Source organism: Pinus tabuliformis, chromosome 5_2 (genome assembly GCF_031772625.1).
Source record: "Pinus tabuliformis cultivar Carrire ecotype Pingquan chromosome 5_2, CPIR1, whole genome shotgun sequence".
Taxonomy (NCBI): Eukaryota; Viridiplantae; Streptophyta; class Pinopsida; order Pinales; family Pinaceae; genus Pinus; species Pinus tabuliformis.
In genome coordinates, this window is record NC_142306.1 from 114,640,817 (window position 1) to 114,665,047 (window position 24,231).

At 38.3% G+C, this 24,231-nt stretch overlaps 1 protein-coding gene across 2 annotated transcripts in view; it reads left to right on the forward strand.

The window, feature by feature from the left end:
- LOC149157759 (serine acetyltransferase 2-like) overlaps nt 1-24,231 on the forward strand; it is a 254,161-nt gene that overhangs the window by 164,254 nt on the left and 65,676 nt on the right. For both annotated transcript variants that reach the window (XM_089435993.1, XM_089435994.1), the window contains exons 4-6: nt 20,489-20,584; nt 20,728-20,752; nt 21,276-21,370. In XM_089435993.1, the coding sequence (XP_089292119.1) occupies nt 20,489-20,584; nt 20,728-20,752; nt 21,276-21,370 (216 nt within the window). The remainder of the gene's footprint in view (nt 1-20,488; nt 20,585-20,727; nt 20,753-21,275; nt 21,371-24,231) is intronic.

A 24,231-nucleotide genomic window follows, 5' to 3' on the forward strand; every position in this document is an offset into this window, starting at 1 on the left:
CATCAAGTAGCGACATCCTTGATGCTCCAACTACTCGCTGCAATATGTGATCCATTTTGGGCAGCGGATAATTGTCCTTTAAAGATACCTTATTCAAATTTCTGAAGTCAATGCATAAACGGATCTCACCGGTCTTCTTTCTTACGGGCACCAAATTTGATATCCAATCAGAAAATCTGATAGGTACTATGATTCCAGACTTGTACAACCTATTCACTTCTTTTTCTATCAATGGCAGCAATTTAGGATTGATTCTCCTCAACTTTTGGCGGAAAGGCTTTTGATTTGGCTTTATAGGAATAGTATGCTGAATGATATTAGTATCATACGTTTTCAGATCTGAATAATCCCATGCAAAGACATTAGAAAACGAAGACAACAATCTGACATACTCCTTCTTTACCTTTGGTGACAATGACTTAGATAGCTTTACCACCTTGGGATTCTCAGCTATCTGAAAACGTATGATACTAATATCATTCAGCATACTATTCCTATAAAGCCAAATCAAAAGCCTTTCCGCCAAAAGTTGAGGAGAATCAATCCTAAATTGCTGCCATTGATAGAAAAAGAAGTGAATAGGTTGTACAAGTCTGGAATCATAGTACCTATCAGATTTTCTGATTGCATATCAAATTTGGTGCCCGTAAGAAAGAAGACCGGTGAGATCCGTTTATGCATTGACTTCAGAAATTTGAATAAGGTATCTTTAAAGGACAATTATCCGCTGCCCAAAATGGATCACATATTGCAGCGAGTAGTTGGAGCATCAAGGATGTCGCTACTTGATGGCTATTCCGGGTACAATCAGATTTTGGTGCATGAAGATGATCGTGATAAAACTGCATTCACTACTCCATGGGGTACATTTCATTATGCAAAAATGCCATTTGGTTTGAAAAATGCAGGTGCCACTTTTCAGCGTGCGATGGACATGGCCTTTGCCAATGAGAAAGATGTCTTTTTAGTTGTTTACCTTGATGATTTGACGGTATTTTCAAAATCCGATGAAGAACATTTATATCACTTGCAAATTGTTTTTCAAAAGTGCAGAAAATATGGTATTTCGCTGAATCCAAAGAAAAGTCTTTTCGCCATGAGTGAAGGCAAGCTCTTGGGTCACATCATTTCCAAAGATGGCATTCGTATAGATCCTGCACGTGTTGAAGCTATTCAGCAACTTGAGCAGCCCCGGAACAAAAAAGAAATACAATCCTTTAATGGTAAGCTGAATTTTCTGCGTCGCTTCATTCCGAATCTTGCCGAGCATCTTAGAGAAATCACAAACATGCTGAAAAAGGACAGCCAGCTAAAGTGGACTGAAGAGGCGGTAAAATCTTTCAATTTGGTAAAGTTGGTTTTATCTTCAGCCCCAACTCTAATCAGTCCAGATTACACACAAGATTTTATTTTGTTTTCATTTGCTTCTGAGCACACATTGGCAGCTGTACTAATGCAAAAGAGAGATGGAGTTGAGAAGCCTATTGCTTTTTTCAGCCGTATTATTAGAGATGGAGCATTAAAGTATAACATCATTGAAAAACAAGCACTTGCACTTGTGAAGGCCCTGAAGGATTTCCGTGTATATGTATTGCATTCCCACATTATAGCTTATGTTCCTAACGCGGCAGTAAAGGATGTGTTGGTACAAACAGAACCGGAAGGAAGGCGGGGAAAGTGGATTGCTGCATTATTAGAGTATGATGTGGAGATTAAACCCACTAAGTTGATCAAAGGGCAAGGTCTTGCCAAGTTGATGGCTGAAACAAATCTACATGTCCTAGACATCAATTTGATGGCTGCCATGTCCGATGAAGATGAGGAGAATTCAGCACAAAAGGTATCTGACATCTTTGTTTCTTCTCCTTGGTATGCTGATATTGTATATGTACTTCAAAATTTGTCTTCACCTCCCGGGATGCCTCGAAATAAAAGTAGGACATTGAAGTTGAAAGCAGCCAAGTTTTGCATCCTTAAATCTGCACTATATTGGAAAGACCCCGGTGGAATATTGCTGAATTGTTTGGTTGAGGAGGAAGCCAAAACAGTGGTGGAAGATTTTCATAAAGGTGACTGTGGGGGTCATTTGTTTTGGAAGACTACAGCAAACAAGATCCTAAGAGCAGGTTTTTATTGGCCTTCATTGTTTTCAGATGTATATAAAGCTGTTAAAAGTTGTCATGAGTGCCAGATTTTTCAGGGAAAACAGAAATTGCAGCCATTGCCTCTCAAAACAATTGAAGTCAGCGCACCATTTCAGCAGTGGGGCTTGGATTTTATCGGTGAGATTCATCCGGCATCGTCAGGACAGCATAGATGGATATTGACAGCCACAGATTACTTCACAAAATGGATTGAAGCCATTCCCACCCGGCAGGCCACAGATGCGGTAATTATTTCTTTCCTTGAAAATAATATACTGTCACGTTTTGGCTGTCCAAGTAAGTTAATTACAGATAATGCAACAACATTTAAATCAAAGAGAATGGTTGATTTTTGCTACAAGTATAATATCAGCTTGGGGCATTCTACTGCCTACCATCCGCAAGGAAATGGGCTGGCAGAATCTTCAAATAAGTCCTTGGTAAATATCATCAAAAAGTTGCTGGAAATCAATAAGAAGAGCTGGCATAAAAAGTTAGTGAATGCACTATGGGCTGATAGGGTAAGTCATAAAAAGTCAATTGGCATGTCTCCTTTTGAGCTGGTCTACGGGGTAGATGCAGTGTTTCCTACTTCGCTTGCTATTCCGATGGTCAAATTGCTTCAAGAAATTGATAGTGAGGAAGATCCCATGCAGAGGCGGATTAATCAAATGATTCATTTACAGCAGACACGGGAGGAGGTTCTTCACAATACTCTCAAGTTGCAAGAGCGCATAAAAAAGATTTATGACAGGAAAGCAAAATCAGATGACTTTCAAATAGATGATGTGGTTTTGAAGTGGGATGCTCGGAATGAAGACAAAGGGAAGCACGGCAAATTTGATAATTTATGGAAGGGTCCTTATAAGATCGCAGCATATCGTGGCCAAAATGCTTTTCTTCTCAAGGAAATGAACGAAGATGATTATCCCGGAGGGTCGATCAATGGTCGACTGTTGAAGAGGTACCATGTCTGAGCATTTTTGTTCTTCTCACCATCATTGTATATACCATTTTACTTCTGTTTTATCGCATGTGTGTGCTGATCTTACATCTTCAGTCTAGGGCCCGTGGTGAAGGCTATAACTTTGAAGATGAAGATTAGTTGGTGTGAGGTTTGTCATGTGTTTTTATCAGTCCATTTTCTGTCTAAAGTTGAGTTAGTTTGGGTCAAAGTTGTGTCCAATTTGTAGTCAGATGTCCAGTCAATAAAGCTGTCCAAGCTTAGGTCAAATATGTAAATAATGACTCCATCGCCCAATGGTTGAAAACACTGGTCTGCTCTCCCAGAGGTCTGCGGTTCTTGGCACCTCCAAGGAGCTACCATCCCCATTGGAGCCAATGTTAGAGTCGGTCTAGTAGCCCTCCACCAGAGATCAAAAGCTCTTTGCATTTCATAGTTAGGTGTCTCATCAGTGTGATCATGTTGCATTCCGGTAGGCATGCCATAATCTCGGTGGAAGGAGTTTATGTCGTTATTCCCCTCTTGTTTGGCACTGCTGGTTCAGGTTTGTTCAAATAAATAAAGTCCTCAAAGGGTCATTCATTTTGCTCTAAGTTTTTAGGTTTTAGGTCTAGGGTTGAGTCTAATTTTGTCTTGAGAGGTCATCGAGGACCAGCAGGCTAGAGGGATGTCCTTCATTAAACATTTCTCATCATTGTACAACTAAATTTTTACCTTGTTCTCAAAAACTCTGTTTTTGAAAACAAGGTCATTATCTCATTTTTGTAAAAATTATCAAAATTTCAAATTCTTCAAATGTCGAAGTGCAGCCTTGGTCTCCTTTGCCAAAGCATCCCAGAAGCTATCCCTGCAAAAATTTTCAGAAGAAATCATCATTTCAACCAATTTTTCAAAGAAATGAAATTAAAGGTCAGAGCCAATTAAAGCAAAAAGTGTCAACATTCAAACATTACAAAGTGGGTTTTGGGCAAGTAAAAAATTAAAAGGAAGCCTATAAAAGCATGCCATCCCTCATTGGTAATTCATTTGCCTCTCAACACTCCAAGAGAATAGTTGTCAAGTCGATTTCAAAGTTCATTGGGCGAATTGAGTAGTTGCAGCAGCGCGCTACGCATCAGAGGAGGCGCGCTACGCGTTGGAGGCGCGCTACGCATCAGCGCGCATTTTCCAGTTCAAATTAACTCAGGCGCTACGCGTTGAAGGCGCGCTACGCATCAGGCTGGGTGCGCTACGCGTTGGGTTTCTTGCTCAGGAAATCGCCAGCAAGCCATCAAAGCTGCTTCTCTCTCCAAATTTTTTCAGGTAGGCCTCTAATCCATGGTGGTTTTGGTTTGGCTAAGATGAATGAGCAATGAAAATGCAAAAATGCCATGCTAATATGGAGTAAAACCCTACCTTGCTGTATCAAATATTAAAATTGCAAATGTGCTAGGGTTTCATTGAAATTTGCTGCCCAAGGTTACCCATTTTCCCATTCCTCTTTCCCCATATTTTCCTCACCATTTTCCTTGACATTTTCCATGCAAATCATATAATTTCCCTACTAAAAATCATTAAAATCCCCAAACCCTACTAATTCCTAAAATCCTATGTAAATTTCCTAAACCCCACTTCCCATTACAATCCTACAAATTATGATTGTATATGTTCCATGTTCCTTTCCTAAAATTTCCTTTCACATTTTTTTTCCCTAATCCCCTCAATTTTCCCTTTTCCCTAACATTTCCCATGTGTGTTTGTCCCCTTGGTAACAGCATTTAAACAAGTCAAAACAGCAGTTCATTGGGTGCACAGTCAGCATTATTTTTCAGTCACTTGCCTCCAAAACCATGTCAGAAACCGAAACAGATTATGAGCAAAGTGATGACCGTGAATCAACACCAGAGGTAGAGGTGCCAAGGAGGCATCACAGAGGTGGTAAGGGTGGTCATCGTGTCAGGGAGGAACCCACCTCTTTGGCTTATCTACAAGCTTGTCCACTTGCAGTGTCATGTTTCCGATATCTATCATGCTATGAATATTGTGAGAGAATCTCCCAAATTCAACACCACAAGGAATTGGCCCGCTTGTTTGTCCTACATTTGCACAATGGGCATGTGAATCTTGCAGGAGTGGACTTCACATTGTCACCTGAGATTGTTACTCAAGCAACAGGGATACCCAATATTGGAGAAGAATGGAAAAAGCGCCAGCAGTTGGACAGATTTCATTATGATCCATATATCAAACTTGCATATATGAGGTACTTAACTGGTGTTTTTCCCTTCAGATTCTTAAGAGACGAGTATGCACCTTTGATGAGGATCATCATTCGCTATTTCACTTGTGAGGGCAGATTTTCACGTTTGTATTCGTACCATATCCGTTTGTTGATGCATTTCACACGGGTAGGAATGATGAACATTCCATTCTTTATGTGCCGAAATATAGAGAGGATGGTGCCCTTGGTGCAAAGAAAGAGTCCAGCACAGCAACACAAGAGCATCTATCATTATGCACTGATCAAGATTGTGGTCATGCATCAGTTGGCACAACAGGGTATTCCATGGGAGGATTTCATTTCTCGTGACTTGTTCATAGTGCCACAGCCACCTCCTGAGGTTGTCCGTGATGAGGGAGGGCCTTCACATCAGTTTGATATTCCAGAGCCCGAGCATGTCAGCACTCCTCCTTATGTTACATATCAGAGAGGCCACAGGGTCTTATTTGCATTTGCACGACGAGTATTATCTCCACATCAGGTGGAAGGGGTCCCGCCTTCTTCATCAGCACAACGAGTGTTATCTCCACATCAGGTGGAAGGGGCTCGCTTTCGACAGCAGCACAGGTACCACAGAGAGGCAAGCAGCCCAAGATTGATGAGGGGCCATCAGGTGTTCCAGGCATAGATGTTGTTGACCTTGATATCATTTCTCCTAGCCTAGAGCCAGAGGAGATCATCTAGCAGCTAAGAGTTGAAAATGACTTGTTGCAGCAAAAATTGGAGATGGCAAATTGGACAATTACTTATTTGGAGCAGCGCAACAAGCAATTAGAGGATGAACACTCTCTTGATGAGTTGCGGAGGATTCGAGAAGACCGGAAATTGGCTCGCAAGAGACCCGGTGATTTGACACCTAAGGAGCAAAGCTCTATGCTCATTCAGGTGAACACACATCTAGAGAGGTTGATAGCAAAGGCAAACAGGGACAAAGACATGCTCCGACACATGAAGAATCACTATTGGGCTCGAATGCATGTGTGTAAAGCAAGAATGAAGGTGCTCAAAGGACGGTTGGCCAAGGCACTAAAACGGAGGAAAGGCCCGATCCCCTTCATATTTTGGCTGAGGCTACCTTGAAGGAGCATGGTGCTCAATGATGCACTTCCAGCTCAAATTTTAGGAAATTTTGAGCAATTTTGGTCAATTTTGACTTTTTTGTGCCACACACAGGTTTTTGCTCTCAACGCGTAGCGCGCCGCGCGCTACCCTGAAGATGGGCAAGTCCATTCCTCAAAAACTCAACATTTTTGGATTTGTCATGACAAATTACACTTGCTCAGCAATTACCAAGACATTTCATTAGGTTTTGAGCCCTCAGAAGGTCAAAAAACATGCAAAAAATGACTTTCTGCCACTTTTTGGACACACAGGGAGCAGTCTTGGGAGATTGCAATTTTGGAGGGGCAAATGACCACCAAATTGAGAAATTCCACTTGGGTTGGAAAGTAGACATCCAGACCTTTCCAACAAGCCTACTTTTGCCTCATTTGGATGTCGGGAAGTGCCTCAAAAGTTGGCTCAAAGGCGCGCTACGTGTTGAGGATTGGGGCGCCACGCATCAGGGAAGTTTGCCAGATTTTCACCTACAGCTCAGCAAAACGCAGATTTGACTAGTTTTGACTTTTTGGAGTGGTTTTTCATCCTCCTCGATGTAATTGATGTAATTTTATGATGTCATGGCACTTATTTATCTCTTCTAGAAGATTCATTCATAAAAAGTCAAAAATTTAATGAATGAATTGGTTTCCTAGCTTATAGAGGCAAGTTGTTTTGATTGCCTAGATTGTAGTGCTCAGTTTAGAATTGGTTGAAACAGCTCCTAGGATGATGAGCTCGACCCCTAGAGGCAAGGAAAGGTGTTAGCTTGCCTATATTATGCATTTTCTTAGTCATTTTCATGGTTGGACTCTGGAGGGATTAGCTTCTATTGTATTACACTTTGTATCTCTGCAATTTTGGCAAAGGAAAGACCAGGGTTTTGCAGCACTATTTGGATTCCTGTGGTTATTTGTGTTGATGGTGTGTTCTCTCATGTACTTGTAAGATTTGTTATGTGTATCAATTTCCTATTTCTCTTTTCTGCACATTAAGTAAATGAAGTGTTAAGGTAGAATTCAAAATTTATATGCTCTGCCTTTATGTTTGCTTAATATCTATGTTTTTCTCTGTCTAAAGAGAACTCTCGATGGTTTCTTGCTCTCTTTAGCTCCTCACCGGTCATTCCTATCCATTCACTTAAATCAAAGGCATCAAGACAATCTCCTACCTTGCCCCAAAAAGACCTCTGCAAAAGCTGTGTCCCATCCCCGCACCCAAAATTGCTCTCCCCCTGTTTTCCACCAAAACCCTAAAAATCTGAAATCAAACCTTCTCAATCAATTTACTAGCCTAAAATCAGTGTTCTTATTGGTCATCTCCGCCCTTTGAAGATCTTTTGTCGAGATAGACTCGGAGAGAGCCCTCTCCTGCCTCGTAGGGCTAGCTACGAGGCTAAGTGGTTTGATGTTGCCTTGGATTTTGTCTTTTTCAGCCTGAGGCCAAATTCAAGCACTAACACCACTCACCTCAGTAGGTTCTGAGAAAGTTGCAGACAAACAGAATTGCACGCAACCTGAAGTTGAAGTCCAATTGAAATGTTCTCATTGTCAAAGAACCTATCATATGGAAGATCAATGTTTTGATCTCCATCCTTGTTGCCATTGTAGCAAACCCAATCATTCCTCAGAAAAATGTCGCAACCAACAAAAATCAGCCAGATTGAAGATACATTATGAATGGATTGATCCTTGGGAATGGTCATCGATAGTCAAACGCTTGTCTCAGTTCTACAACCGACTACAATCACACATAGTGCAACCAGCAGTGAACCGATGATGGTACTCTCATGCAATTGAATGAGGGAGTACAACAGTGAAACTCTCCTACACCTGAAAGGGGGGAGTTCAAATATATTTTGGAGAAGATTGTCTCTCCTTTCAGCTGACAAAGGGGGGAAAATGTCAATGAAATTGACAAGTGGTTGTCAGACTGAAAGTCTCGTCAACATCAGCGAAGTAGCCAGTGGGCATCTTCATCAGCCAGTGGGCATTTGTCATCAGCATCAGCAAATTCGCCAGTGGGCGATCGACAGCCAAAGCAGCAGTGAGCAGCTTTCATCATAGCAAAAAGCAACATTGAGTTGCTTTTCGACATCTTCAGCCAGTGGGCGATCATCATCAGCAAATACGCCAGTGGGCGTTCATCAAATTGTGTCAGTGGACACCGGATGCTGTTTTCAAGCAAAGGACAGTTGGATCCTTTTGCGGCTTGGCACATGATGGAGTTGTCAAGCGTCCTTCAGAGATGAATCAAGCATGCAGCTGATTCATGTTCTCTTCAGATTTGAGTTTTTTCCAACATCCAATTTTGGCGGTTTTTTCAGGCAATGTTTTTTACGATCAACATGAGAACTTGGAAGATGGTTCCTCGTTCTTATTTTGGATTTATTATTGAAGGGGGGAATGTTAGCCTCTCTCATAAAACAATAATAAATCCAAAAATAAATAAATTAATTAAATATTCCAAGTTAGGAATTTGTGCCTAACTCTTGGGTTGTTCTTCTAAGATAGGAGTTAGTTTAGGTAACTCCTATATTGGTGTGTCTGGTGAGAAATTATCTCAACCAAAGGAGAAATTATCTCAACCAAAAGTGTCTAAGATAGCACGCACTATCTTGAGAACACTATCTCTCATCTATTTATTTGTAACACTATATTCAATTATTTTAATGTATGAATGAGAGATAATACATGAGGAAGCATGAAGCTTCAGCCTTTTTCCGCCCATATTTTGTGTCTGATTTTTATATGTGTTTTTCTGTAATTTGTTTGAGTTAGTTTCATTTTCAATAGTTGTATGCTGTTACAATTACCTAGAATGCAGATTTTTTCTTCACAATATTTCAGATCAACAATTGTAGATAGAGTATAAAGTTAAGGATCATATGAAGACAACCAAGCACAAATATGAGACATTAAGATTGTTAGTCCAATGACTAGGGCAAAATCTCCCAAGGGGGAAAACCCAAATGATTATTCTTTTATTAGATTTCTTCAATTGTTCAACAAACTACAAAGAGAGAGAGCGCGCGCGAGAGAGAGAGAGAGAGAGAGAGAGAGAGATGAATAAAGTCACCAATGTATGGTCAACTTGCAGTGGAAGTGCACTTGCTCTTTGCTTGAAGGTCTCCTCCTTCTTTTGATTAGATCATGTACTTCACACTTGATCTAGCTCTCCCCTTTCTCTTGCTCTTCACTAGCTTTCACACTTCTCTTGCACACACTCAACACTTGCTCTCCTTCTTTCACAATAAATATGCTACTCTCAACTCTCACTTTCTCTTGTTTAAATAGATGAGAAAGGAATGAAGTTACAAATGAATTCATGCCTTGAACCAAGAATAGGAGAATCGAATTCCATGAGGAGTCACTTGAGGAGAAATGTAACTCATCCCAAGAATAGAGAGAGAGGTACACTTGTCTTGAGAAGTTACAATTTGAATTAGGGAGACAGAGAGTTACACTTAGACATGAGAGAATATTTGGTGAGTTACAAATCGAATTGAATGAGGGAGTTACAAGTGCATTTAATGAGGAGTTACACTTTTTCTATACATTGAATTAGTGAGGGAGAGGTACATTCTCGTAAGTGTGGAGTTATTGTTTTATTCCAAGAGAGACATTCGATTTGCCAAGTAAGAGATTCTCAATTTAATTTACTTATTCCATGAGAAAATTCGTTTTTATTAATCCATTAAAGGTGAATGACTTTAGACTATTTTATAAATAATAGTATCATAATAATAATAATACTAGTAAGGATAAAAATATTAATTCTTGACTTGTATAATCACGATTGTTTTGATTTTAAAGTGGATTCCATATGTTGAGATCATCCTTGATTATTTTGACATAACTTTCTATTTTTGGAAAGTTACTTCCAAATTGAGATGTGACTTACTATTTTTGCAAAGTCATATTGGAATTGTCAGAAATGAAATTTTATTATAGGAAGTTCAAACAAATTTGAAAGATACGATTTCTTCTAGGAGAAATTCATCCCTGAACTGCCAAATATTAACACTCCTTTTCAGCGAGGGAGAAATTCCTTTACGCATTAAAGATCTCTGCTTCCTCTGATCTCTTTCATTCATCTTAGTTCAACTTTTCTCTGTGTTGAAGAATCTAGGGAAATGTGGATAATGAGATTCTTCTTAGCATGATAACTATTTGTGATGTATTTGACTTTACTTCTTAGCACAATCTTCATTTGTTATTATTATTAGAGTGTGTCTTCTTAGTTCATCAATTAACTACCAAAAACAAAGAGACAAGAACACACGATGTTGGTTTTCTGCCAGGGCCAAAACCTCTCATTCTTTGAGAGGAAAACCTGCTCCTTGCTACTGCTGCTCAGCAACTAAGAAATATAATTCCTTGGCTCAGTATTCACTGAGGAAGAAATTCCCTCAAAAAGTGTCTTCTTCCTTCTTCTCACGTTTTTCTGCCCTAGCAACTGCTGCAGAAAACTGCATCCCACATGAAGACTGCTCTGCGTTGAATCTGTCGCTCCGTTGCTCCCTCTGCCATTGACAAATCATGAACTCTTACCTCTCTGTCAACTCACTCAGAGAGAGATTTTCCACGAGAATCTTGCCCTCCTGGCCTGGACTGCACAATCCCTCTGGGGATTTGGTCTGCTGCCTACGCAGCACTTTGATCTTCCTCCTTCTCTTTAATGTTAGGCTCTTTCAGTCTGCTCTCTTGCTTCACCTTCACTCTGATACCATGTGAAAATTCGGAAACCCAAATCCCTATTGCAATGAACTGATATTACTTCTCCTACTTGTTAATTCATGCAAGTTATTTACTGTGTTACACTGTAAATATCGAAGTAAATACGACTGCAACCTTCACTAATTAAATTATATGTGGAAACAAGAATTGAGCAAGAACAAATAACACACACACAAGTGACACCGTTATTTTTGGACAAATATCCTCGGAAAAACCCAATGTGGGGAAACCGGTGCATCAATTGAGGGTTTGTATTATTATGCAGTGGTTTCTGAATACAATCTTTGGATGCCTTACTGGCTATTCGATGTAGAGAATCTGACTAGCAGAGAAATTAGTGAGAAATACCTCACACTATCACTGGAGATTCAATACTGATCCAGGCTTTGGATGACAAGCTCTACACTGCTTCTGTGCTACCTCTGTGTCAGGGTATGTAGTTCAGCGTCACAACTACTAGGCTCTGCATCACCCTTCTTGCTCGTCGATTTGCCTATGGAACTTCGACTCTCTGCCCTTCTGATTTCACACCCTAGTTTCTGGCTCTATAACTCTACTCTTCAGCAAATTTCGAATCTCCTCTCAGGCTCTACGCTGCCTCAGCGTGGCTCTACATTGCCCAACGTGGCTCTGCGCTGCCTCTTTTGGATCTCTCTCTGCCTCGTCTGCAGTGTATCCCTAGATCAGGAAAATCTCCAACCGGAAAACTATCCCTGCCCCTGATTGTAATAAATCTCCTCAATGACCTCTTCGGCAACTGTTGCGTTGCTCTCTTGATAAAATAAATCTCTGATCTCTCACTTGATGTGTCTTCCAAATGCCCATCGAAGTCCTTATAATCTTCTCGTTGAGTAATCAACGACCCATATTAAATTCTAATTAATGGCTCAAATCATATTGACTCAATCTCCGTATTTTTCTAGAAGATTCACGCCCTGTTTTATTAATACCCTTTAATTATTTTAATTTCCTAAGTTTAGACTTAGGCATCCATAAAAATAATTATTTATTTATTAAAACTATCTCCGGGTGGAATTTCCCAAAACGATTTATGGGTATTCTGGAATACATGTGTCCTAGCCTCCCAACAAATTTTGAGGCTTAGAGCACATCCGATGCTACCAGAAATCAACAACTGCTTCCTAGAAATGTCACGTCCATAAGTCCAAGATGCTCTATAAAAAGCAAAAACTTTCCTTTATGTAAAAGCTTGGTAAGAATGTCAGCTATTTGATCATCAATGGAGATGTGGTGGAGTCTCACTGCTTCTATTTGCACCATATCCAGGATATAGTGATACTTGATCTCAATATGCTTGGACTAATCATGAACACAGGATTTTCTGCAAGACGAATTCCACTCTTATTGTCACAATGTATAACCATTGTGTCTGGAACTTGCTCAATTAGTTCCCCAAAAAGCTTCCTCAACCAAGATGCCTCACAGCTAGCCATGGTAGCAGCAATGTACTCAGCTTTAGCTGTACTCAGTGCAATAGACTTCTACTTTATGCTCATACAAGAGATCATGGCAAAATTCTCAATTTAATTTACTTATTCCATGAGAGAATTAGTTTTTATTAATCCATTAAAGGTGAATGATTTTAGACTATTTTATAAATAATAATATCATAATAAAAATACTAGTAAGGATAAAAATATTAATTCTTGACTTGTATAATCATGATTGATTTGATTTTAAAGTGGATTCCATATGTCAAGATCATCCTTGATTATTTAGACATGACTTACTATTTTTGGAAAGTCATATTAGAATTGTCAGAAATGAAAGTTTATTATAGGAGGTTCCAACAAAACTGAAAGAAATGCTTTCTTTTAGGAGAAATTCACCCACGAGCTGCCAAATTTTAACACTCCCTCTCAGCTAGGGAAGGATTTCTCTCTGCATCAATGATCTTTGCTTCCTTTGATCTCTTTCATTTATCTCAGTTCAACTCTGCTTTGTAACATCTATAACAATGAAGTCACAATCTAAAGAAGAATCATCCACTTGACACAAATTTGGAAAGGAAAGGATCATCACATGGACAAGACTCAAGTCACACAGACAAGAATCAAACACAACCAAGTTTCATTAAACGTCAAGTGGTGGAACACCTGCATCCTAGACAAGTCACACAGACAAGTCTCACTACACCTATTGTCCAGATAGGTGGCTCTTCCCACGTCCCAAACTGTGGGTCAGATGCATACTGAGGCCTACTCTTGTGGCACACACTACACAAGAGGTCCCTCATCCTTAGGAGCTTTCTGACATCATTTCCTAATCCTGTGAGCTTTGATAGGGGGAAAGACAAATCAATGTTCTTGATCAGCGGTGACCGTTTCTGGAAGGGTCACATCCATAAGTCCAAGCTGCTTTCTAAAAACCAAGAACTTTCATTTCAGTAAGGCTTGGTAAGAATGTCAGCTATCTGATCATCAATGGAGATGTGATGGAGCCTCACTGCTCCTCTCTGCACCATATACCAGATATAGTGATATTTGATCTCAATATGCTTGGACTTATCATGAAACACAAGATTTTCGGCAAGACGAATCCCACTCTTATTGTCACAATATATAACTGCTGTGTCTAGAACTTGCTCAAATAGTTCCCTAAAAAGATTCCTTAGCAAAACTGCGTCACAACTAGCCATGCTAGCAACAATGTATTCAGCTTTAGCTGTACTCAGTGCAACAAACTTCTGCTTTCTGCTCATCTAAGAGATCATGGCAAATCCCAAGGTAAAGTAGCACCCAGAAGTGCTCTTTCTATCAGCAGAGTTACTAGCACAATCAAATCACTATATGCATGAAGTCTTACATTTTTAGCAGTGTATTTCAATCCTAGATTGATAGTTCCAAGCATGTATTTGAGTACATGTTTTGCAGCAATCGAGTGGCAGTGAATGTGATCAATCATATGTTGACTTAAAGTGTTTACAACAAAGCATGTGTCAGGTTTATTGTTCACTAAAAACATCAAAGCACCAATAGGTTGTCTATACTTTATGGGATTTGCCAGTCTAGGTCCTACAACTTTGCCACATAATTTCTTAAAATTGATTTCCATAGCAGTATGCATGGGCTTATGTTAATTTTAGATAACAATGGTATGTTCTATGCTTTAGCACAATTTACTTCAATGTTCCTTTAGCAGTGCAATGACAATTTCCAATTATATCTAGCAACAACCACATTAACTTAAACACATTGATAGTAAATGCAAATAGAAGATAAAAACATGTGCAGAAGACAAGCCAAGACAAGAGGACACAAGATATGGCAGATGCCAAGGACAAACCCCAATGTGGGGAAACCCTTTGATCAAATCTTATTAATATTCTTCAATAGTTCAGCAGAGAGAGAGAGAGTACTAATATCAAATTAACTTGCCCAAAATAGTCTTGTCAAATCAACAGTCAACAACTGTCAATCGTAGCCCTAACCAAAAAGTCAACGATGGTCAAAGTAGCTCCAAAATGTTCTCCAAGCAGCTTGGTCAACAACAGATAAATTCAGCCTTCCAAGAGGGTCAAAGTCAGCCTAAAACAGATTGGTCAAACTAGTCAAAGGAGAGAGAAAACCCTGTTGTAAATTCTGCAGTCAAATCAAAAGTCAACGCTGAAGTCAACTCGGTCAAACTGTCTCAAACTCCTTGAAAATTGTGCCAATAAATGTGGCCTTCAAAAATTGGATTTTTTCCCACAAGAACAAAGTCAACGCTGGTCAAAAGTACCCTGGTCAACGCTGTTTTGTTTTTCTGAAATTCGGCCAACAAACGAACCTAGAAATTCGTCCAGCAAACGAACCTAGAAATTCGTCTAGCAAACGAACCTAGAAATTCGTCCTCCTTTCACACGTGTGAAGTAGAGAAGGCTACCTCCAAGCTATACAAACCAATCAAGAGAGGAGAGAGAGAGATATGTGATGAGATGAGTGATGTCCAAATGAGAGAGAGGTCACTCCTATTTATACACTTCGTGGAGGGTGAGGAGACACATCCATTAGGCTTCATGAGCCTACATTTGACTGAAGCCGGCCTTGACAATTTGTGCATGAGAGAGAATAAATTCAAAATTCCATTTCTGCTTGAATGAGATGATCTTTATATCAAAATTGGACCTCTCGAAAAGAGGAATCCAATGCAATAATCATCTCCATCATATGAGCTTTCCTAAGGTGGAATTTGGCCCTAGTTGCCAATTTTAACAACTTACATTCTACCATAGCAAATCTTTCAAGAAACTTAACAACATATTTTCCTTGAAAAAGATAAATTTCACTAGGTCTTTGCCAGACTTCTAAACCCAAAAAGTAATGCGTCAAACTAAGGTATTTCATTTCAAATTCAAAAGCTAACTCCCTCTTACACTGGAGGATAAGAGGTTCTCTTTCTGTCAAGAATAAATCATCAACATACAATACCAAAATCAGTGGTATACCTTCGACTGTCTTGAAGTAGAGGTTTGGGTGTGCATTGCTTTTTGTGAAAGCAAGCTTTATTAGGTAGCTATCAATACGAGTATACCAAGATCTTGGAGCTTGCTTCAACCCGTATAAGACTTTCTTTAGTTTGCATATATGAGTTTCCATGTCATGCTCTTCAAGGCCTTGTGGCTGTTCCAAAAATACCTCTTCCTTGAGGAAGCCATGCAAAAAAACAGTTTCACGTCCATTTGGTTAAGATTCCATCCCTAGTTAGCAGCGAAGTCAACAACAGATCAAATAGTAGTATATCGAGTTACAGATGCAAAAATCTCATCATAATCTATTCCCTCTTTCTGAGAGAAACCTCTAGCTACAAATCTAGCCTTATATTTTTCAATACTACCATTTGCACCATTTTTAATCTTAAACAACCATTTGGAAGTGACAACATATTTACCTTGAGGTCTAGGAACCGCTTCCTAGACATCATTCTGGATGATGGACTCGTATTCTTCAATCATGGCATCTTTTTAGACTTTTTCTTTTGCAACTTCTTCAAAGGTGCATGGTTCTGCTCGAATGATGTTGCTCATGGCAACAACATACCTTTGAAACCAACTTGGCTTCTTATTTTCTCTGAACGTTCCTCTTGGGGCAGCATATTGTTCAGCATCTTGCAAGGTATCTTGCAACCATAGTGGTCTCTTTCTAGTAGGAGAATCATGAGGTGGAGAATCTAGAGGATCCACAGAACCCATTGGATTATCAGCAAGCTCATTCTCAAGTTTCGGTTCAGACTCAAATGCAAAGTATTTTTCATTAAAATCTTGTCTTTTAGCAATGGCAGGAGGAGGAGAGTCTCTTTCTTTTTTAAGAGCTACATCTTCATCAAATGTTACATCTCTGCTAAACTCTATAGTTCTTTGACTAGGTACATAAATTCTATAAGCTTTTGAATTATCACAATAACCAACAAATGTACTTTCTTACCTGAAGCTTCCAGTTTGTTCATTTTCTCTTTTGGCACATGGAAGTACACAGGACAACCAAAGATTCTCAAATGATTCACCTCAAGCCTTTTACTAGTGAAGACTTCTTCAAGAATCTTATTATCTAAGGCCTGATGAAGAGTTTTGTTTTGCACATAAACAATAATATTTGTAGCTTCTCTCCACAAAAACTTTGGTAGCTTTTGATCGTGCAGCATGGCTCTGACTGCTTCCATAATGGTTCTATTCTTCCTCTTAGCCACCCCATTTTGTTGTGGATTATACGATATAGTGGTTTCTTTCTTTATTCCTACACATTTTCAAAGATCATTAAAATCATTGGAGGTGAACTCTCCTCCATTATCAAATATGAAAGCTTTGATCAACTTTCCAGTTTGATTTTCAATCAAAGCCTTGAAATTTTTGAACATGTCAAATGCTTCCCCTTTCTTTTTCAAAAAGAATATTTATGTCTTGCGAGAAAAATCAACAAAAATCATGAAATACAAGTATCCAACAAGAGAAGTAACAAACATAGGTCCGCATAAATTATAATGTATGAGATGAAGTACTTGACTAATTTTTATTCTGCTCGAAGGGAATGGTCCCTTTATATGCTTTCCACTTGCGCATCTTGGGCAAATTCCTTCATGGTCCATTCTGATCTCAGGCATTCCAGAATCCATCTTCCTTACATGAAGTAAGGCTTTATTGTGTAGGTGAGCGAATCTTCTGTGCCATAGCTCACTTTAAAGATCAATATCACGAATCAGTGCATGAATGGATTTACCATTGACTTTGTAAAATCCTTCACGTCTTGACCCAAGAGTAAAGACTTCTCTCATACTTGAGTTCAAAGGACAAGTTGTAACTTTTCCATTAATAAAAGCAACTTTCATTCCTTTATTTTCTAGATCAAATATGGGTACAAGATTCTTTTTTAAACCAGACACATACTAAACTTCTTGCAGAAAAATAAATTTTCCATCATCTAACTGAAATGAATTTGAACCATAACCATTAACTTGGTGAGAAGAATTATCTCCAAGGATAACATTTAAATTAGTCTCCCTCTCAACTAGATTAGAGAGTGCTTCTTTGTAACTAGTAAAATGTTTTGAAGCACCACTATCAACTAACCAATTATCAAATGAATCTGCAAAAGAAGAACTAGAAAGAGCAGAAACAAGGAAATATTCTGATTGAGTTTTCGCTGCATTATTTCTATACCTTGGATTTTTGGTTTTGTTAAGATCGTCTTTTCTTTGGTTTTCAGAAGTGTCTTTTCTATAATCAGATTTGTTTTTGAATTTAGGTGTTCTTCTTCTTTCTTTACAATCACGAGAAAAGTGACCATTTTTTTGATAGTTAAAGCATATAACTTTTGACATGTCTAGATTCTCTTTATATGATTTGAAAGCAGATTTCTTTTTATTACCTTTATTTCTCGTCATAGGCTGAAAATGCAGTAGGTTCTCTTTCCTCATGATGTGAAATTCTCTCTCTGGAGATCATTTTGGCCTCTTCTCGGATGCACTTTTCCAATGCTCATTCAATGTGGGAATAGCGTTGATATTGTTGATGGTGGTGATAAAAGTCTCCCAAACAAGAGAAAGGCCTCGAAATGCAATCAACACCATTTATTTGTTGCGTACGACTTCACCAATGGTTGATAGTTGATTCCTGATTTTGGTCATTTTCAGGAAGTATGCTTGAATGGCCTCTCCTCTGTTCATATTGATGTCCTTCGGCTGATTCTTCAAGGCAATAATTTGGTTAAAGTTACTAATTGCAAATATGCCAATTAGTTTGCCATACATTTCTTTAGCTTTCTTCAAACTAAAAACATTAGTAATGAGATGATCGCCAAGAGAATCAAGGATAATTTTTTTAGCTTTGATTTCACCATTTTTATGTTTGGATTTGACAACAACACTTGAATTTTTTGGTTGATCAACTACTATGTCTTCAACATACTCTAAAACTTCGTGTTCTTCAAGAGTGATATCGAGCCTTACTTTCCATGGACCAAAGTTTGAAGTATCGTTCAACTTCTCCTCTACTTTGAAGTAGGACAAAGTCATCTTGATAAAAAAAACTTTGGCAACAAGTGGGGTCTCTTCAGGTGATCTCTGGTCTCCTTGGAATTGTCTTCATCAAGACTCTAATACCATGTAAAAATTTGAAAGTTCTATGCAAAAATTAAAAAATTATTTGCGGAAAACTAAATGGAACTGAATGTACTTTGCAGAAAGTTGAATGTACTTTGTAGAAAGCTGAATGTACTTTGCAGAAAATTGAATGTTCTATGTTGTTACAATTATTTAGAGTGCAGATTTCTTCACTGTGTTTCAGATCAACAATTGTAGATAGAGCATAAACTTAAAGATCATATGAAAACAACCAAGCAAAACCCCTCAAGGGAGAAAACCCAAATGATTCTTCTATTAGATTTCTTTAATTGTTCAGTAGAGTATAGAGAGAGAGAGAGAGAGAATGAAAATGAATAAAGTCACCGATTTTTGATCAAGTTTCAGCTGAAGTGCGTTTGCTCTTTGCTTGAAGATCTCCTCCTCTTGATTAGATTATGTCCTTCACACTTGCTCTAGATCTTCCCTTTCTCTTGCTCTTCACTAGCTCTCACACTTCTCTTGCAGACACTCAACTCTTGCTCTCCTTCTTCACAATGAACATGCTACTCTCAACTCTACCTGCTCTTGCTTAAATTGATAAGAAAGGAGATGAGTTACAAAATGAATTCATGCCTTGAGCCAATAATAAGAGAATCGAATTCCATGAGGGAGGAGTTACTTGAGGAGAAATGTAACTCATCCCAAGCATAGAGAGAGATGTACACTTGTCTTGAGGAGTTACAATTCGTATAGGTAAAATGAGAGTTACACTTAGACATGAGAGAATATTTGGTGAGAGTTACAAATCGAATTGAATGAGGGAGTTACAAGTGCATTTAATGAGGAGTTACACTTTTGCCATACATTGAATTAGTGAGGGAGAGTTACAATCTCTTAAGTGTGGAGTTGCTATTTTATTCCAAGAGAGAGGTTCAATTTGCCAAGTAAGAGATTCTCAATCTAATTTACTTATTCCATGAGAGAATTTGTTTTTATAAATCCATTAAAGGTGAATGACTTTAGACTATATTATAAATAATAGTATCATAATAATAACAATACTAGTAAGGATAAAAATATCAATTCTTGACTCGTATAATCAGAATTGATTTGATTTTAAAGTGGATTCCATATGTCGAGATCATCCTTGATCATTTAGACATAACTTTCTATTTTTGGAAAGTCATTTCCAAATTGAGATGTGACTTACTATTTTTTGAAAGTCATTAGAATTGGCAAAAATGAAATTTTATTATAGGAGGTTCAAACAGAACTGAAAGATATGATTTCTTCTAGGAGAAAGTCATCCCTGAGCTGCCAAATTTTAACAAGTTTCTGAATGTTGTTGCTCACTGCCCACTTATTTACTCTCTGATTTATAACTGATTCGTTCCGGACAGAATCTTTCTTTAGCAGTTTAAGGTCATATTTATACATTTTAGTTATCAGTGGATACCTTAGGCTATTTTGGGAAGCCCCCCTGTGTTTGGAAAAGCACCAACCTGGAGTGTGACAGGTTTGGAGAAAGGTGATATTGGTTCTTTGTCTATTAATTATCCAGACTCCTCTATTCTTTGCAGGCTTGAACTTCTGGGTTATAACAAGAAGCAATGACTTTTTGTTGATTAAGTACATACTGCATATTGGTTTGTTTATTTTGCTTCTGTTTGCAGCAACTTAATGCTTCAAATAAAATACTAATTCTTCCTGATTTGTTCCTTGTTTATAGGGATATCATGCTTTGCAGTCATATCGTGCTGCACATGCATTATGGATTCGAGGGCAAGATGTATTAGCTTTAGCATTGCAAAGCCGCATAAGTGAGGTGTTCTTTTGTCTAATAAAAGTCACCCCATATTCAATACAATGCTTTATCAGATCTTAAAATCACACAATGGTGCAAAGTTATAATTTTCTTATTTGGTTTGAGTTTTCAGCTGACTTGATCATTCTGCTTTTCCCTGACAGGTCTTCGCAGTGGACATTCATCCAGGTATGCTGCCATTAATGACCATCTTGAATTGAATTTGGAAGGGAATTTATATCATACTACAGAAATATGGAAACAAATGTCGACATACTTTTAGATATTTGAAAGCAAACAAATTCTAAATTATCACACTTGGAATATATTTATTGTAAAGATCATTTCTATAGAACGTACCCATTCCAAATGGGTTCATATTTGCAACATAAAGTATTCCTGCTGATAAAATGCTAAGAAGTAAGGGGTCTTTCAATTTGTCATAACCTTGCCCATGGGGATTTCCAACTGATGTTAAGTTTTAACAGATACAATAAAATAACTTGAGCAACAAAATTTGCAATCTGATTTGTACAGGATTGTTAGCTTATGACAAGCTTGAATTTTTGTCCGAATGCATTAATCATGGCTTTCATTTCATCTTCATTTTAGCACTATTTTCCTTGGTTGTGAGATCACACCACTGGTAGAAATATGTAAATGACTGGAGAACTGTATAACCTAAAGGATGTATTATTTGGGTTCTGTCCAGCTGCTCGCATTGGAAAGGGAATTTTGCTTGATCATGGCACAGGTGTAGTCATTGGTGAAACTGCCGTTGTTGGAGATAGAGTCTCAATGTTGCAGGTAGATTTACTACAAGATGCAGTGCTTTCAATATTTGGCATATTTTCTTTCTAATTATCATACTTGTTTTTTTTTGGGGTTGGTGGGGGGGAGGGATGGTAATTTGTTAGGAAAGAATGCCATCTTTGTTATATTACAAGGATTCGTTATGATGTATAATATTTTTTCCAATAATCTGTGTTCCATTATTACAGCATGGCAAACTCTGAAGTAGATAAGCATGTAATGTGTATGAGATGCAGTACAACAAGTTGACTATACTTTATATGAACCATTAATATAATCATAAGAAAAAGCTAAACATAATTATTTCAATCATTCAGTCATGTGCAAGGATAGAATTACAGAATGAAGCATGGATTTTCGTTCTTCATAAATTTGTCTGGGCCTTCTTGAAACACGCCACAGGTGACAAAACCATAGTTTTCTGCTTTGTTCTATACGACATAAGTCAATGTGATGGGTACTAGTGCAGTCTGGAAAAACTCATTCTCAAAATCTCTCATAGTAAATGGGTTTGTAATTCCTCCAGAGATATGAGATATTGTTAATTTTAGGCAACAATGGTATGTTTGATGTTTTAGAACAATTTTACTTCAATTTCTTTATTAGCCCAGTATCAATATTCAGATTAGCAATCACATCAACATGATTGTAAAATGCAGTTAGAACATAAACAAAAACAATAGAAGACAAGAGGACACAAGATGTGGCACCAGCTAGAGACAAACCCCAATGTGGGGTAACCCTTGATCAAATATTCTTTTAGTCTTCAATAGTTCAGCAGAGAGAGATAGTACAATTTACAAATCTGATAATTTATAACAGCAGCAAAAGAGCCCTAACCAGAAAAGTCAACGTTGGTCAACAGGGCAGATTTGACCCTCAGCAAATCGGTCAACTTCAGTCAACTTCGACCTCCAAACAACAAGATAAAACAACCCTCAAAACAGTCAAATTCAACACAGTCAAAGTCTGGTCAAACAACCCACCTGCAGTCAGCCCTAGTTGTAGACTGTAGTCAATGCTGGTCAACAATCAAAGTTTAGCCTCAATTTTTGTGCCTAGAAATGTTGCCTGCCCAAACAGAGATAGCCCTCACAAAAACGCAGTCAAAGGGGGTCAACGCATGCTAGTCAATGCTTGGTCAAAACTGTCCAGAAATTCGGTCTCCTAGAATTTCGCTTTCTTGAAATTTCGGCTTCCTGAAATTTCGGCCTCTTGAAATTTCACTCTCCTGAAATTTTGTCCTCCTGAAATTTCACTCTCTTGAAATTTCGGACATGTGGAGAGAGAGGCCCAGAAATCCATACCCAATCAATGAGGTGAGAGAGAGAAGTGTGAAGATGATTGTGTCCAAATGAGGCTAAGTCACCTTCTATTTATATGCAACATTGAGGATGAATAGACGTGGCTGTTTGGCTTCTGAGCCTACATAAGTTTGCTGGCCGACCTTGACAATTTGACCATAATCAAAATAAATTCGTAATTTCATTTGTACATGTCAGAATCGGATGATCTTCAGATCAATCCTATACCTCTCGAAGAGAGGAATCCAAGAAAAATATCCGCTGTCGTAAATAAGATGACCCATGTGGAGTTTGGCCCTAGTTGCCAATTTTAACACTCCCTCTCAACTTACTTTGGATGGTTTCTTGGTGGTGTCACATGCTTGAAGGAGACTCTTTGATAGTGCCTTTGCATAGGAGGGGACTTGACTTTGCTTGGAGGTGACTTCCTTGACTCTTATACACAATGTAACATACCCTTAAGGTCTTTAACATAATTCTTTTGACCTTTTGATTTACCTATAGCACTTTAACATGTACTAGACCTACTTCAATGAGTAAGAAATTCATTGACATATATTATAAAAATAATATTTCTTTTTCTTGAATAAATACAAATAGACCGAACCTAGTTACATTTCCTTCAACAATTTGTAGCATCAACTCTCAAGCTAGTTCAATATCTCAAGAAGAGCTGGAGAAGTGCGAAGTCTGTTGTCGGGAGGTCTAAAGAAGTGCGAGTTTGGGGAAGTCTATAGAGACGAAGAAAATCGAACTTTTGGTGCCTCTCTCTCTGTTTCGTGTTCTGGATTGGGAGATCGAAGTCTCCTAAGATTTCACTGTTGCCAGACGCTGCATGTTGCTGGACGTTGGTGCTTAGTCGAAGTTGCTAGAAGGGGTCGAAGATCTGGGAGGCTGACGTGGTGTGGAGGGAAAGTCTGGTCATGGTCTAGGGTGAAGAGTATCAAAGAGTACTATTGAAAGGAAGAATTATCTTGACTGGGTTTTCCCCTTAAGGGGGGTTTTGCCCTGGCATAGTGCCTATATCTTGTGTGTCTTGTTTTGTGATCTTCATACACACATAATATGGTAATTGATTGATGAAATATAAGATAATAAAGAAGTAAAAGAAGCGAACACACTCACAAGTAATTATCAAGAAAGGAGAATCAAACCCTAATATAATTATTTTGATTTTCCAGCAGATACCAAATGAGGTCGAACTGCTCCTTTATATAGCCTTTCCAAGGGGTTGAATTCCCTCCTTTAGGCTGACTTATACTTATGGATTATTCAAGACTTTCTAGACTCAAAATTGTTGAGAAATGTAACTAGTTTCGGTCCTCATAATTGTTGTACTCATTTCAATATGTATCCTATGTAACAAACTAGAAACAGAAAATTGATGGTTTTTTAGGTAAAAGCATGTTCTTCGTGCTTCTAGGGTTTGTTAGGTCTTAGGATTTATTGTCACGAGTCAAAGGAGTCAACATCATGTTTATTAGACCCTTCCAGGCAATTTGTAATTGTAAAAAGAATTAATTTTGAGTCTAGAAAGTCCTGGAATCTCCA